The sequence below is a fragment of the Hemiscyllium ocellatum genome, chromosome 1, assembly GCF_020745735.1.
Source record: "Hemiscyllium ocellatum isolate sHemOce1 chromosome 1, sHemOce1.pat.X.cur, whole genome shotgun sequence".
NCBI lineage: Eukaryota > Metazoa > Chordata > Chondrichthyes > Orectolobiformes > Hemiscylliidae > Hemiscyllium > Hemiscyllium ocellatum.
Window position 1 is genome coordinate 9,825,041 of NC_083401.1, and position 16,732 is coordinate 9,841,772.

The 16,732-nt window shown below is 52.1% G+C and overlaps 1 protein-coding gene across 1 annotated transcript; it reads right to left on the reverse strand.

Annotated features, from left to right (window-relative positions):
- Positions 1 to 675: 675 nt before the first annotated feature.
- On the reverse strand, positions 676 to 9,594 carry ankrd53 (ankyrin repeat domain 53). Its single transcript, XM_060833137.1, has 5 exons — positions 9,457 to 9,594; positions 8,414 to 8,613; positions 6,655 to 6,819; positions 5,821 to 5,941; positions 676 to 1,650 (listed from the first exon to the last, which is right to left on the reverse strand). The coding sequence occupies exons 1-5, from the start codon at positions 9,592 to 9,594 to the stop codon at positions 676 to 678; spliced, it is 1,599 nt and encodes a 532-aa protein (XP_060689120.1).
- Positions 9,595 to 16,732: the final 7,138 nt, after the last annotated feature.

A 16,732-nucleotide genomic window follows, 5' to 3' on the forward strand; every position in this document is an offset into this window, starting at 1 on the left:
GATGTATTCAACGGAATTTAAATTTCCTGGACTCTGTGTCTCGTGGTGAATCTAGTCACATGAACATATCCCATTGGGATCTGAAGGAATTCAGGAAAAATGCCATCTTTAAGAATGCGTGCTGTACGGAGTGTTACCAGAAAGGGGACAGACTGCAGTCGCGCACAGATTCTACTGAGAACTGATGGGAATGTCCTGTAGGTTTATAAACTCTGACAGAGTGTTTCAGTTAGCAATTAACCATTCGCCACGGGGTGATTAAATGGGTGTAGAGTGTGTGATGGGGGGGGAGTGTGGACACGGGGGGACTGTGGGATGGGGATTAAATAGGTGTAGAGTGTGTGATGGGGGGAGTGTGGACACGGGGCTGTGGGATGGGGATTAAATAGGTGTAGAGTGTGTGATGGGGGGAGTGTGGACACGGGGGGACTGTGGGATGGGGATTAAATAGGTGTAGAGTGTGTGATGGGGGGAGTGTGGACACGGGGCTGTGGGAGGGCGATTGAATGGGGATAGAGTGTGATGTGCGGGGGGGGAAGGGGGAGTGTGGGATGTTGGTTGGGAGGTTACATGTGTCCTGAGTTTCCCCAATAGCAGAAGTGAACAGGCAGTGGAGGAAGAAGTTCCCACTCCGTTCTGACTCATGGTATTGGGTGGTTTATGTTCCCCCCCCCCTCAGAGATTACAGGGCTCTATGTGGTGTTGCTCCTCCTGCGGCTGGGCCGCACTCCCTCCCTGAACCGTGGAGTTCCTGTCTTCGGACTGGGAGTCTGACTGGGCCGAGCGAGTGCTGTCTCTCGTGGTGGGCTTGATGCCGTCGCATTCTGTGGTCATTCTGAGTAAGTCACGGTGGTGAGCGAGTTGCACTCTCCTGCTCCTCACTGAGGGGCTGGGTGACCCCGTTGGGTGGGTGTAGTGTGAACACGTGATGTGCCACGTGTCTGGCTCCAACCACTCTCTCAGGCACATGTGTATCTCAGCCTTGTCCTTGACCACGTGCCCCTTCTTGGGAAGTCTGAGGACATCGACCGCCATGAATTCCTCAGGAATCCGTATTCGATGGTAAACGCAATGGGGGAACAGTTGTTGCTTGATCGTGTCCAGGGGCAGGCTGGGTAACGGCCAAGTCTTATGGCCAACCTTGGTTTTCAGCATGTGCTGGCCGTACTGGCTCCGCGCCAACTTGTACAAGACCCCAAAGTCATGCTGCTGCAGCATTAGGTTCACGTTGAGCTGCTGATCGCCCCCTTGCTGTCTGGAGGTGTCAGCCGTGGGTGGCGAAGAGAGATTGGTGCTGGGGTTCCAAACTGGCTTTGGCAGGCACACGCCCTGGCGGAGGGTGGGGCAGGTCCTGCTCTTCGGGTCTGGAACTGGGTGGGCCTTTCCCTTCTCCCGGTCCTGGGCGCTTCCCGCTCCCCTCCCCCTGGAATGGCAAGGCCCTGTCGGTTTGGCGGAGGGCACCAGTTTGTAACTGTCCCAGTCGCTGGCCCTCCCCTCGACCTTCACCGACGCCCTCAGCTGACTGGTCACGTGATCGGCCGCTGACCGTCGCGGTTTGACAAAGCTGCTCGATAGCCTCAGAACGTTGGCGAGCTGTTTCCTGTCCAGCCACAGTCTGAAGGACTCATCTGCGATGGATTCCATCTCTCCCTACAGCAACACAACCACCAGCAACTCTTACCTCTCCAGTCAAAGCAAACATTATCTACTGACACGCACCGTGCAGTTGGGAAGGTGGTGCGGAGCTGGAAGGAACTGCTACGTGTTTTTTTGTTTGACTCGGTTGAGAGATGGTCAAGCGCTTTACTGAGTGGGCTAGGGATACTGGTTTCATCAAATTACGAAGGGAGAGGTAGAGAGGATGTTTCCACTGGTGGGTGAAGCTAGGACAAGAGGGTATAGACTCAAGATTAAGGCAAGCAGGTTTAGGACTGAACTAAGAAGGAATTTCTTCACCCAGAGGGTTGTGAACCTGTGGAACTCTTTGCCCAGGGAAGTAGTTGACACTATTTCAGCCAACGTTTTTAAAGCTAAGGTAGATTGTTTTTGAACAGTAATGGAATGAAGGTTTACGGTGAGTGAGTGGGTAAATGGAGCTGGGTCCATGACAAGGTCAGCCATGATTGTATTGAATCGCGGAGCAGGGTCGAGGGGTCAGATGGCCTACTCCTGCTCCTTATGTTGTGTGATGCAGTGTGGCACTGCCACGGGGCAGATCCACACCTGGGGTCACCACGAAGCTCCTACCTACCTACCCAGCTTCGCCCCTGACCCGACGTTCACCTCACTAGGTTCTCCAATGAGAGCCCGATGGGATCACGGCAATGTTACTTCGTCAAGTATTTAATTGGAAGGATTGTTCCCAATGACCGGGATGTCCAGAACCAGGGGGTCACTGTCTAAAGATACAGGGTACACCGTTTTGGATTGAGAGGAGGAGAAATGTCTTCACCCTGAGAGTGGGGAGCCTGGGGAATTCACTACCACAGCAAGCAGTTAGGGCCAAAACACTGAATGTTGGTAAGAAGGAATTAGATATCGTTGAGATGTACAGCACGGAAACAGACCCTTCGGTCCAACTCATCCATGCTACCAGATATCCTAACCTAATCTAGTCCCACCTGCCAGCACCCGGCCCATATCCCTCCAAACCCTTCCTATTCATGTACCCAACTAGATGCCTTTTAAATGTAGTAATTGTACCAGCCTCCATCACTTCCTCTGGCAGCTCATTCAGGGATCAAAGGATATGCGGAGGAAGCAGGAACAAGGGAAGGAGTTGGATCATCAGCCACGATCAGATAGGAGGGCGGAGCAGGTTTGAAGGGCCAAACGGCCTGCTGTTGCTTCGGTTTTCAATATTTGAAAGGGTTAAACCTGCAGCAGTGTGGAGACAGGAGTGTGTGATAATGTTACCAGATCAGTAATCTACAAACCCAAGTTAGTGCTCCGGGACACAGGATCAAATCCAGTCACGGCAGATGGTGGAATTGAATTATAAATCTTGTCAGCAGTAACGCAGACCATAAAACATAGGAGCAGAATTAGGCCATTCGGCCCATCCAGTCTGCTCCACCATTTGATCATAGCTCATTTGTCTCTCAATCCCGTTCTCCTGCCTTCTCCCTGTAACCCTTGACCCCCCTTACTAATCAAGACCCTATCTATCTCTATCTTAAACACACTCAATGATTTACCCTCCCCAGCCCTCTGTGGCAATGAGTTCCACAGATTCCCCACCCTCTGGCTGAAGACATTCCTCCTCATCTCAGGTCGAAAGGGTCATCCCCTCACTCTGAGGCTGTGCCCTCAGGTCCTAGTCTCTCCTACCAGTGGAAACATCTTCTCCACGTCCACTCTGTCCAGGCCTCTCAGTATTCTGGAAGTTTCAGTTGGATCTTCCCCGTATCCATCTAATAGACCAGAGTCCACAGCCACTTCTCATATGACAGGTCCTTAATTCCCAGGATCATTCTTATAAATCTCTCGACTCCCTCCAATGCCAGCACACCCTTCCTTAGATACAGGGCCAGAACTGCTCAAAATATTCCAAATGTGGTCTGACCAGAGCCTTATACAGCCTCAGCAGTACATCCCAGCTCTTGTATTCTAGCCCTCTTGAGATAAATGCTAACATTACATTTACCTCGCTAACTGCCAACTGAACCTGGGTGCCAACGTTAAAAGAATCCTCCTAAAACTCCTAAGTCCCTTTGTGCTTCAGAATTCCACAGCCTTCCCCTGTTAGAAAATAGCCTACACCTGACTCGGTGGTTAGCACTGCTGCCTCACAGCACCAGGACCTGGGTTCGATTCCAGCCTTGGGCGACTGTCTGTGTGGGGTTTGCACATTCTCCCTATGTTTCCTCCCACAGTCTAAAGATGTGCAGGTTATGGGGATTGGCCATGCTAAATTGCCCATAACGTTAGGTGCATTAGCCAGGGTTAAATATAAGGTAGGGGAATGGGTCTAGGTGGGTTACCTTTCAGAGGGTCGGTGTGGACTCGTTGGGCCGAAGGGCCTGTTTCCACACTGTAGTAGTCTAATCTAATCTAATATCTACTCTCCCTCTTAAAAATGACATTTGTTACTTTGGGCCATTGTCCTACTTTAGAAAGAAGACTGTAAAAACAAGCTAAGACTGTTAATTTCAGAATGTTCTGGGGACCTGGGTTCAAATCCTGCCATGGCAGATGGTGGAGTTTGAATTCAATTAAAAAAAGAGTTGTAAATTGCCAGGAAAAAGCCCATTTGTGTCACTAATGTCCCTTAGGGAAGGAATCTGCCACCCTTACCTGGTCTGACCTACACGTGACTCCAGACTTATGGTTTACTCTTAACTGCCCTTTGGCATGGGCAATGAATGCTGGTTATCCAGCGACGCCCTCATCCCATGAATGAATTTAAAAATTGCTGAGACCACGTGTCAAACCCTGGGTGCAGCTTTTCTCTCTTTATTGAAGGAGGGATGTAAATGTATGGAGGCTGTTTAGAGGGGGATGATCACATTGAACCCATGTGTGAGTGGGTTGTTCTCACAAGGAAAGGTTGGACAGACTGTGGCTGAGAAGGGTGAGGGGTGACCTGATCAAAGTTTATAAGATCCTGAATGACGCTGACAAGGTGAACGTGGAAAGGATGTTGTGGGTAAACCCTGAACTAGGTGGCACTGCTTAAAAGTAAGGGTTACCCTTTCAGGACAGAGATGGGGGGAATCTCTTTCTGCAGAGGGTTCATCCGGAGGCTCACTGAAGAGGTTATGGTGACGAAACGTCTGAAAATGAACCGTCCAGCTCAGCGAGCAAACCTACATCTAGGGTTGTGTTGATATCAGTGGGTTGTGTTGATATCAGAGGATTGTGTTGATATCAGAGGGTTGTGTTGATATCAGAGGGTTGTGTTGATATCAGTGGGTTGTGTTGATATCAGAGGATTGTGTTGATATCAGAGGGTTGTGTTGATATCAGAGGGTTGTGTTGATATCAGTGGGTTGTGTTGATATCAGAGGATTGTGTTGATATCAGAGGGTTGTGTTGATATCAGAGGGTTGTGTTGATATCAGTGGGTTGTGTTGATATCAGAGGGTTGTGTTGATATCAGAGGGTTGTGTTGATAGCAGTGGATTGTGTTGATATCAGAGGGTTGTTTTGACATTGATTGATTGGTAGATTCTTGTTGTCTCGAGGAATTAAGGGCTACGGGGAGAACGCTGGTAAGTGGAGTTGAAATGCCCATCAGCCATGATTGAATGGCGGAGTGGACTCGATGGGCCGAATGGCCTTACTTCCACTCTTATGTCTTATGGTCTTATATCAGAGGGTTGTGTTGATATCAGTGGGTTTTGTTGATATCAGAGGGTTGTGTTGATATCAGAGGGTTGTGTTAATATCAGAGGGTTGTGTTGATATCAGAGGGTTGTGTTGATATCAAAGGATTGTGTTGATATCAGTGGGTTGTGTTGATTTCAGAGGGTTGTGTTGATATCAGAAGGTTGTGTTGATATCAGTGGGTTGTGTTGATATCAGAGGGTTGTGTTGATATCAGAAGGTTGTGTTGATATCAGAGGGTTGTGTTGATATCAGTGGGTTGTGTTGATTTCAGAGGGTTGTGTTGATATCAGAAGGTTGTGTTGATATCAGTGGGTTGTGTTGATATCAGAGGATTGTGTTGATATCAGTGGGTTGTGTTGATATCAGAGGGTTGTGTTGATATCAGTGGGTTGTGTTGATATCAGAGGATTGTATTAATTCCAATCTGTTTGGGTTTAGAAGGTGGTGGAGGTAGAACCGTTGAATATCATTCCCCATTCAGTGACTAACCTGGTGGATTTGAGCCTGTTGTTTCTCATTGTCCAATAGGACAAGCTTCAGTTTCTGCAGTTTCCCCATTTGTTTGAACAGCTCAGCCTGGCTGACCTCCCACATGACATTGGACAAATACCTGAGGGCACAAAGGTGAATACTGAGACATATGGAAACGGTGGTGGATGGATGGAAGGAGGGAGGGAAGCAAAAGGAGTTGGGTTGAAGAGGATAGAAAAAACTGCCTTTTTATAGCGCCTTTCACAACCTCAGTACGCCCCCAGTGCCTTGCAACCAATAGAGTCCTTTCGAGGTGATATCATTTGCAATGTAGGAATCTATCAAGTGTGCTCCAGTTTCCTCCCAACAGTCCCAAAGATATGCAGGTTAGGGTGGATTGACCTTGCGAAATTATCTCATAGAGTCCAGGACTGTGAAGGCTAGGTGGATTAGCCATGGGAAATGCAGGGTTACAGGGATAGGGTAGCCGGGGGGGGAGGGTGTGGGAGGGGGAGGGGCAGTGATCTGGGTGGGGTGCTTTTCAGAGATTCAGCGTGGACTCAATGGGCCGAATGGCCTGTTTCCACACTGTAAGGATGCTATGATTCAAGCTCCCCTCCAAGCCACTCACCGTCCTGACTTGGAAATATACCACTGTTCCTTCACTGTCACTCTGTTAAAATCCTGGAATTCCCTCCCTCAGGGCATTGTGGGTCAACCCTCAGCACATGGACTGCAGCGGTTCAAGAAGGCAGCTCACCCCCACCTTCTCAAGGGGCAACTAGGGACAATATAATGTCCATGAACAGGTGTTTCAGTGTGGTGTCATGTTCGACAGAGGAGTGAACCAACCTTGCACATTGACGATGCCCATAGATCTTGGCCAAGTCAATAGGTCTGTGTCCCCTGGAGTCTTTGGCCGTCACATCAGCTCCAGCTGCGACCAAAGCCATGATACAATCAAGTAACCCGACCTCAGCTGCCTGGTGAAGTGGGGTCAACCCTTCGTTTGTTTGACTAAAGAGCAAGGCAGAAAAAAAACGCTGGGAAATAATTTACAGCCAAAGTTAAAACAAGGATACCAGTTCATGGCTTCAGCTCTGTTCTTCAACACGTTCACTCTCCACCCCTCACCACACACTCTGCACCCATTTAACCCCCTCCCACAGTGTCCCACCCCCCCTTCATGTACACTGTACCCCATGAAGGTGTAATCAGATCGAGGAGAGCCATTTGGATTAACCCAATGGAACATAGAAGAGAGTTATCTTTTGGAAACCCTACAAAGACGGAGAAACTTGTGTGAGATGGAGAGTCAAGTTTCTGTGATGGAGGAGAGGTTGAGGAAACTGGGCCTGTCATATCTAGTTTCAAGACTGGGAGGTGACCTCTCTCATATTTACAACAATCTCACAGGGTGTGCTAGACTGGGCACAGATGAAACATTCGCCAGTTATGCCTTGGTCTAGAACAAGGGGATATCGTCCCTGAATTAGCAGTTAATTGTCAAAGACTGAAGTGAGGCAGAACTTCTATGCTGGTATTTTAATCATTATTACTGGGCTGAGGAGTGGCAGATGGAGTTTAATTCAGATAAATGCGAGGTGCTGCATTTTGGGAAAGCAAATCTTAGCAGGATTTATACACTTAATGGTAAGGTCCTAGGGTGTGCTGCTGAACAAAGAGACCTTGGACTGCAGGTTCATAGCTCCTTGAAAGTGGAGTCGCAGGTAGATAGGATAGTGAAGGCGGCATTTGGTATGCTTTCCTTTATTGGTCAGAGTATTGAGTACAGGAGTTGGGAGGTCATGTTGCGGCTGTACAGGACATTGGTTAGGCCACTGTTGGAATATTGTGTGCAATTCTGGTCTCCTTCCTATCGGAAAGATGTTGTGAAACTTGAAAGGGTTCAGAAAAGATTTACAACGATATTGCCAGGGTTGGAGCTATAGGGAGAGGTTGAATAGAGGGGTGACCTTATACAGGTTTTTAAGATCATGAGGGGCATGGATAGGATAAACAAAGTCTTTTCCCTGGGGTGGGGGAGTCCAGAACTAGAGGGCATAGGTTTAGGGTGAGAGGGGAAAGAAATAAAAGAGACCTAAGGGGCAACATTTTCACACAGAGGGTGGTACGTGTATGGAATGAGCTGCCAGAGGAAGTGGTGGAGGCTGGTACAATTGCAACATTTAAGAGGCATTTGGATGGGTATATGAATAGGAAGGGTTTGGAGGGATATGGGCTGGGTGCTGGAAGGTGGGACTGGATTGGGTTGGGATATCTGGTCAGCATGGACGAGTTGGACTGGAGGGTCTATTTCAATGCTGTACATCTCTATGGCTCTACTGGAGGTGATGATCTTATTAACTGAATTTAAATTCCTCGTGGGGCTGTGGGGGGTTTCAGAACCCCCTGTTTCTGGAGTCTCAAGTTCTCAATCCTTGTAACATCACCATTCTGCTCCCAACCCCTCAGTGTATGTACTGATGCATAAAAGCATCTCGTCCCTCACAGTGCAGTCACCATGGTGATAAAAGGATAACTGGATCAATGATTACTCCCATCTATCCATTGGAAGCGGCAATATAGTGAAGGTAACAATGGCACATACACGTTTGGATCTGCCCCAATTTGGAGCAGATACTGCAGGCATTTCAGTGCTCGGAACTGGCATTCCTTGTTAAGGATCAGGTGGATGGGGCTCCATCCCAATGGGTTGGCCAGATTCACATCCATCTGGTAATCCTCCACCAGCATCTTCAGACACTCCAGCCTCCCGTTCAGAGCAGCCAAGTGAACCGCATTGTAACCCTAACGCAGGGAGGGGCAGAGGGAGAGACAGCCCAGAGTTACAGCCTTCAGAGTCAACACAAAACTACATGCACAGAATGTGGCAGAGTACTAAAATATCACAGAGTACAAAGCTTTACCCCGTGCTGTCCCTGTCCTGGGTGTGTTTGATGGGGACAGTGTAGAGGAAGCTTTACTCTGTCTCTAACCTCGTACTGTCCCTGCCCTGGGAGTGTTTGATGGGGACAGTGTAGAGGGAGCTTTACCCTGTATCTAACCCTGTGCTGTCCCTGTCCTGGGAGTGTTTGATGGGAACAGTGTAGAGGAGGCTTTACCCTGTATCTAACCCTGTGCTGTCCCTGTCCTGGGAGTGTTTGATGGGAACAGTGTAGAGGGAGCTTTACCCTGTCTCTAACCTCGTACTGTCCCTGCCCTGGGAGTGTTTGATGGGGACAGTGTAGAGAGAGCTTTACCCTGTATCTAACTCCGTGCTGTCCCTGTCCTGGGAGTGTTTGATGGGGACAGTGTAGAGGGAGCTTTACTCTGTCTCTAACCTTGTACTGTCCCTGTCCTGGGAGTGTTTGATGGGGACAGTGTAGAGGGAGCTTTACCCTGTATCTAACCCTGTGCTGTCCCTGTCCTGGGAGTGTTTGATGGGGACAGTGTAGAGGGAGCTTTACTCTATATCTAACCTCATGCTGTCCCTGTCCTGGGAGTGTTTGATGGAGACAGTGTAGAGGGAGCTTTACCCTGTATCTAACCCGGTGCTGTCCCTGACTTGGAGGTGTTTTGGAGTGTTTGCGATGTGAAGATATTGCAGGTGAATCTCTGTATCAATGAGAATGCTGTCTGAGTGGGACTCACATTCTGATCCACTGCGACCTTGCCTTTCGCCTTGTTCAGACTCAGTTGCAGCCAATGAACATCACCCACTGTGGCAGCCATCAGCTCATCTCCCAGCAATTCCTCACGATTCCATTTCTTCACTCGGCCCGTCGTCATGGTGATTCCATTCAGGCACCTCGCGTCGTCACCAAGGACGGGAACGATGGCCCACACCACACTAACACTGCCCTGCCATCACCAACAGGACCATATCCGCTCCGAACCCAACCTGCACATGGAGCAGGGGGGAGGGGAGGAGGAAGAGACATGCTGAGGATATAGGGAGGAACAGACCAGGGATTGGACGGGGAGAGAGAGGCAGTCTATAAAACCATTAGACAGAGAGGGCTGAAGGTGGCCATTCAGCCCATTAAATGAAATCATGGCTGACCTGATAAGCCTCAACTCTACTTCCTATCTTTTCCCTACAACCCTTCGCTCCCTCACTGATTATAAATCTGTCTGTCTTAGCCTTGGATAGACTAAATGACCCTGCCTCAACAACCCCTCTGTGGTAAAGAACTCCACAGACTCACTCCCTTCTGAGAGAAGAAATCTTCACCATCGCTGTCTTCAATGTGCAACCCCTGCTTCTGAGATTATGCCCTCTGGTCCTCGACTGTCTCACAAACCCACAAAGGATCTTATCTGTTTCGATAAGGTCTCCTACCTTTGTTCTATCTTCCGATGAATACAGGGCCTAACCACCTTAACCTTACCACATTTGAAGGGAAAATGGCGTTTAGGAAGGGACAGGGAGCTAAGAAAAGCTGGTTCTGTTCATTTATCATGGTATTAACACGATTGAGAGGAATGTTATAAATTCAGGAAAGTTGGGCATAGAAGCAGTTTGTGAGAAGATGAGAAATTATTAAGGCAAGGGGTCATTTGTGGGAGTGTTCAGGACCTTTAATAGTAATCACACAGTAAGTTGTAATATAAAGTGAGAAATGTTGGGAGTTTGTCAGAATTTTATAGTGACAATCATGGGAAATGTTAATCAACGAAGACTTCCACTGCTGACCTTAAATTGGAGGGAAGGTCATTGAGGAAGCAACTGAAGATAATTGGGTCAAGGACACTACCCTGAGGAACTCCTGCAGAGATGTCAATGAAACGCAGAACTGAATAAAATTGGAAATATAAAAACAGACAAAAAGGATTTCTATAGCTGTCTAAAAAAGGAAAGCTCTAAAGTGAGCATTGGCTCTTTCGAAAGTGAGTTTGGGGAATGAATGATGGAAAATAAGGAGATAGTAGATGAATTAACAAATAATTTTAATCAGAATTCACTATAGATGATAACTTCCCAGAACGGCAGTAAGGGAAATCAGGGAGGGACAAAACCACATGTGCACTCTGACAAGAGCCAGAATCCTGATGGGCTTCAATCCCACCTTCCTAAAACGAGCGTCTGGTGAGTTTGTTGAGGTGTTGGTTTCATTTCTCTAAACTTTCCCAGATGCAGGCAGAGTTCCACTCGACTGGAAAATAGCGAATGTAACTTGTTTATCGAATAATGGAGGGAGACAGAAAGTGGGAAATGACAGACTGACCATGAGACCAGAAGATACAGAATTAGGCCATTCATCCCATCCAGTCTGCTCCACCATAGGATCATGGCTGGAGGATTTCTCAACCTCATTCTCCCTGTAACCCTTGACCCCCTTACTAATCAAGAGCCTACCCATCTCTGTTGTAAACACACTCAGTGACTTGCCCTCCCCAGCCCTCTGTGGCAGTGAGTTCCACAGATTCCCCACCCTCTGGCTGAAGAAATTCCTCCTCATCTCAGTTCGAAAGGGTCATCCCCTCACTCTGAGGCTGTGTCCTGGGGTCCTAGTCCCTCCCACTAGTGGAAACACCTTCTCCCCATCCACTCTACCCAGGCCTCTCAGTATTCTGTAAGTTTCAATCAGGCACCCCCCCCCCCCATCCTTCTCAACCCCCTCGAGTACAGACACAGAGACCCCAACCACTCCTCATATGACAAACCCTTCACTCCCAGTATCATTCTTGTAAACCTCCTCTGGACCCCCTCCAAGGCCAACATATCCTTCCTTCGATAAAGCACCCACAACTGCACATAATAATACAAATGCAGTCTGACCAGAGCCTTATATATAGCCTCAACAGTACTAACAGTACTCCAGTCGAGTGGAACTCTGCCTGAATCTGGGGAAGTTTGGAGAACTGAAACTAACACCTCAACAAACTCACCAGACCCTCGTTTTAGGAGCGTGGGATTGAAGCCCATCAGGATTCTGGCTCTTGTCAGAGTGCACATGTGGTTTGGTTTTGTCCCTCCCTGATTTCCCTCGTTGCTGTTCTGGCTCTTGTATTCTAGCCCTCTCAAGATAAGTGCTAGCATTGCTTTTGGCTTCCTCACTACCAAATGAACCTGGATGCTAACAGTAAGAGAATCCTGAACTAGAACGCCTTTGTGCATCAGATTTCGGAAGCCCTTTCCTGCTTAGAAAATAGTCTATGCCTCCATTTTTCCAACCAAACCTGACACTTTCCCACATTGTGTTCCATCTGCCACGTCTTTGCCCCCCCTCCGAGTCTCTAACAGAGTCATACAGCACAGAAACACACCCTCTGCTTCAACCTATGCACGCTGACCGGGATTCCCAAAATAATCCAGCTCCACCTGTCTGCATTTGGCCCATATCCCTCTCAACGAAAGTGAGGATGACAGATGCTGGAGATTAGACCGTGTGGTGCTGGAAAAGCACAGCAGGTCAGGCAGCATCCGAGGAGCAGGAGAATCGACGTTTCACGCATAATTCCTGATGAAGGGCTTTTGCCCGAAACATCGACTCTCCTGCTCCTCGGATGCTGCCTGACCTGCTGTGCTTTTCCAGCGCCACACTCTCGACCCATCACCCTCTAAACCTGCCTAATTCATTCTGCAGCCTCCCTGGGGCCTCAACACTGCCTGACCCCCCCCCCCCCACCCATCTTTGTGTCATCCTCAAACTTAGCAACCACGCCCTCAGTTTCTCCGTCTGGGTCACTTGTGCAGAATGTGAAGGTTAGCTTAACATTTTCACTGAAAGATGGGAGAAGCTATTATTAAAAATGTTTGAGCTGGGCGCTGGGACACGTGTGAGAGAAGGAACAAAATCCCAAGGGCTTTACTTTGTTGACCAGTCCTGCTTCATCACTCACTCCCCTCCCTCTCATCTCCCCTTTTACATCATCCACACATTTATCTCCTTTAGTTACCTTCCCACCCTCTCATTCTCTACCTCCTCTGCTCTCTCTACTGCCCTCTTCTACCCCCCTGCTACCCCCCTCTCCCATTGCCCCCTCCCCTGATGCCCCCAGCTGTTGCCCCATCTCTCTCACTCTGTTGTACCCCCCTCCCTGTTGCCCCCCTCCCCTCTGTTGCCCCTCCTCTCACTCCCTCTGTAGTCCGCACTCTCCAACATTGCCCTCCCTCCCCCGTTGCTCCCTCTCTCTCTCTCCCTTTGCCTCCCCTCCCCTCCCCCCGTTGCCCCCTCCCCCCGTTGCCCCCTCCCCCCGTTGGCCGACCTGAATTGATGAATTCGGCAGCATTAGCTGATCCCTTTAACCAGAACAGACGCCAGTGTGTCTCCATGGAGACAGTAAACAACAACATGCAGATCAGAACAGGGAGGGGGGGGAGGGAGTGAGGGGAGGGGGAGGGTGAGGACGTGTAGGTGGAGAAGGGAGGAAAGGGGGAGGGAGGGGGAGGGGGAGGAATGGGAGGGGGATAGGGTATGAAGGGATGAGTGAAGGGGAGGGAGAATGGGGAATGGGAGGGGTTGGCGGAGAGGGAGGGGGAATGGGGATGGGGAGAGGAGTGTTGGAGGGAAAGGGAGGGGGTAAGAAAGTGAGGGGATTGGGGAGGGAGAGGGGCAGGGGTAGGGGAAGTGAGAAGGGGAGGGGGGATGGAGTAGGGGTGGGAAAAGGAGGGATAAGGTGGGGAAGAGAGTTACAGGAAGGGAAGGGGAGGGAGAAGGAGAGGGGAGGGTTGGGGGAAGGGGAGAGGAAGGGGAGGAGGCGAGGGTGGAGGAGGAGGGGAGGGAACGGGGAGAGGAGGGGAGGGAGAGAGGAGAGGAGTAAAGAGTGGGGGTGGGAGAAGAGCGGACGGGAGGGGAGGGGGAGAAGGGAGAAGGGGGAAGGGGAGGGCGAGGGATGTGGGAAACAGGATGGGCACAGAGGAGGAGAGGGGGGAGAGGAGGGGACAGGAGCCGAGGGGGCAGAGCAGAGGGTATGGGGGAGACATGAAGCAAGGGGAGGGGGAGAAGCGGAGAGTGGAGGGGGGAGAAAGGGGGAGGGGAAGGAAGAGAAGTGGGGAGGGGGAGGAGGGGGAGGAGGGGGAGGGGTTGAGGTGGTGAGGGGGGGGGAGGGAGAGAGGGGGTTAGGGGGAGAGGGGAAATGGGAGAGGGGAAAGGGAAGAGAGAGCGGGAGAGGGGGAGGGGAAGGGGGGAAGGGGAGAGGGGGAGGGGAGGGGGGGAGAGGGAGGGGGGAGGGGGAGATGGTAGGGGAGAGACGGGGCAGAGATGGAGGGGGAGGGGGAAGGGGGAGGGGGGAGAGGTAGAGGGGAGACAGGGAGAGGGGGAATGGGAGAGGGGAGGGGGAGGTGGTGAGGGGGAGGAGGGGATGGGAGAGAGAGGGGGGAGAGGAGGGGCAGAGAGGGAGGGGAGAGGGAGGGAGAGAGGGGGAGGGTGAGAGGGGGAGGGTGAGAGGGGGAGGGTGGGGGGGAGAGTGAGAGAGGGAGGGAGGAGGGGAGAGAGAGGGGGAAAGGGAGAGGGGGAAAGGGAGAGGGAGGGGAGAGGGAGGGGAAGGGGTAGGCGGAGAAGGTGAGGGGGAGGGGGAGGGTGAGAGGGGGGGGGGGAGAGGGGGAGGGGGAGATGGGGAGGGGGAGGGGAGGGTGAGAGGGGGAGGGGGGAGGAGTGAGGGGGAGGGGAGAGATGGGCAGAGGGTGGAGGTGGGGAGAGGGGAGAGGGAGGGGGAAGGGGAGAGGGGGAGAGGGGAAGAGAAGAGTGTGGTAGGGGAAGGAAATGGGGGAGGGGAGAACGAGGAGGGGGAGAGAGGGGAGGGATTGAGAGTCGAGGAGTTGCGAGGGGATGGGGAGAGAGGGGAGGGGTTGAGAGGGGAGGGGGTTCAGAGGGGAGGACAGATGGGAGAGTAGAGGGAAGTGGAGGGGGGAGAGTGAGGAGAGAGAAAAGGAGCAGGGAGAGATGGGGAGGGGTAGGGAGGTGTGGGGGTGAGGGGAGGACAGGGGTAGAAGGGTGGAGAGACGGGGGAAGAGAGTGGGGAGGTTGAGAGGGGGAGAGAGGGGGGAGGGGGGAGAGAAGGGGGGATGGGGGAGGGGGGAGAGAAGCGGGGATCGGGGGGAGAGACAGTGAGAGAGGGGATGAAAGGGGGGAAGAGGAGGGGGAAGAGGAGGGGAGGGAGGAGAGAGTGGGGGGTGAGTAAGTGGGAGAGAGGTGGGGGAGGGGGTGAGAGAGGGGGAGAGAGGTGGGTGGAGGGGGAGGGGGGAGATGGAGGGGGAGGGGATGGGGTGAGAGAGGGGGGAGAGAGGGGGAGGGATGGGGCAGAGGGTGGAGGGGGGAGGGGTGGAAGGAGGGTGCGAGGGGTGGGAGGGAGGAGGGGGAGAGAAGGGTGGGAGGGAGGGGGGACAAGGGGAGGGGAGATGGGAGAGGGGAGGGAGGAGGGGGGAGAAGGGAGTGGGAAATGATGGGGTAGGGGTGGGGGAGTTGAGAGCGGGTGAATGGGATGGGGAGAGGAGTGGTGGGATGGAGGAGTGCGACGAGGAGAGGGGGCAGGGGAGAGGGGAGGAGAAGGGGAAGGAAGGAGGGAAGAGAAGAGTGTGGTCAGGGAGGGAAAAAGGGGGAAGGGGAGAGATATGGGAAGGAGGAGAGGGGAGATATGGGGAAGGAGGAGGGGGGGGAGAGATGGGGAGGGGGGAGGGAGAGAGAGAGGGGGAAGGGGCAGAGAGGGGGATGGGGATGGGGGAGGGGAGGGGAGGGGACAGTGAGAGAGACTGGCAGCGAGAGAGAGAGGGATAGACAGACGGCGAGAGGGAGAGAAAGACAGGGCAGAAGAGGGAGAGACGGGGGGAGAGAGAGATAGAGAGAGAGACTTTGGAGAGACACGAGGGGCAAGAGGAGGGAGAGAGACTGGGAGACACAGAGAGAGAGAGAGACTGGGGACAGAGAGAGAGGGAGAGACTGGGGAAAGAGACAGGGAGAGACTGGGGGACAGAGAGAGGGAGAGACTGGGGGACAGAGACAGAGAGAGACTGAGGGACAGAGACAGAGAGAGACTGGGGGACAGAGAGAGGGAGAGACTGGGGACAGAGACAGAGAGAGACTGAGGGACAGAGAGAGGGAGAGACTGGGGACAGAGAGAGGGAGAGACTGGGGACAGAGACAGGGAGAGACTGGGGGACAGAGAGAGGGAGAGACTGGGGGACAGAGAGAGAGGGAGAGACTGGGGGACAGAGAGAGGGAGAGACTGGGGGACAGAGACAGAGAGAGACTGAGGGACAGAGAGAGGGAGAGACTGGGGGACAGAGAGAGGGAGAGACTGGGGGACAGAGACAGAGAGAGACTGAGGGACAGAGAGAGGGAGAGACTGGGGGACAGAGAGAGGGAGAGACTGGGGACAGAGAGAGGGAGAGACTGGGGGACAGAGAGAGGGAGAGACTGGGGGACAGAGACAGAGAGAGACTGAGCGACAGAGAGAGGGAGAGACTGGGGAACACAGAGAGAGACAGGGGTCAGGGGAGGGAGAGACTAGGGATAGAGAGAGAGGAACTGGGGACAGAGAGAGGGATTGAGACAGGTGACAGAGAGAGAAACTGAGGACAGAGAGAGGGAGAGACTGGGGAAGAGAGAGAGAGACTGGGAGAGTGAGAGGGAGAGACTGGGGACAGAGAGAGGGAGAGACTGGGGGACAGAGAGGGAAAGACTGGGGGACAGTGAGAGGGAGAGACTGGGACAGTGAGAGGGAGAGACTGGGGACAGAGAGAGAGGGAGAGACTGGGATGGAGGGAGGAATAGAGACAGGGGACAGAGAGAGAATGACTGAGGACGGAGAGAGGGAGAGACGAACAGATAGAGAGATGGTGGTCAGAAAGAGGGAGAGACTGGAGAACACAGAGAGAGATGGGGGTCGGGGGAGGGAGAGACTAGGGATAGAGAGGAACTGGGGACAGAGAGAGGGATAGAGACAGTTGACAGAGAGAGAAAGACTGAGGACAGAGAGAGGGAGA

What these genes read in the sequence shown, in the direction of transcription:
- ankrd53 (XM_060833137.1), bottom strand. Translation starts at nt 9,594, where the DNA reads ATGACGACGGGCCGAGTGAAGAAATGGAATCGTGAGGAATTGCTGGGA. An exon ending in AGGTCGCAGTGGATCAGAAT is followed by an intron (nt 8,614 to 9,456) that starts GTGAGTCCCACT and finishes TCCCTGCGTTAG; the next exon opens with GGTTACAATGCGGTTCACTT. An exon ending in AACAGGCTCAAATCCACCAG is followed by an intron (nt 1,651 to 5,820) that starts GTTAGTCACTGA and finishes GTGTTGCTGTAG; the next exon opens with GGAGAGATGGAATCCATCGC.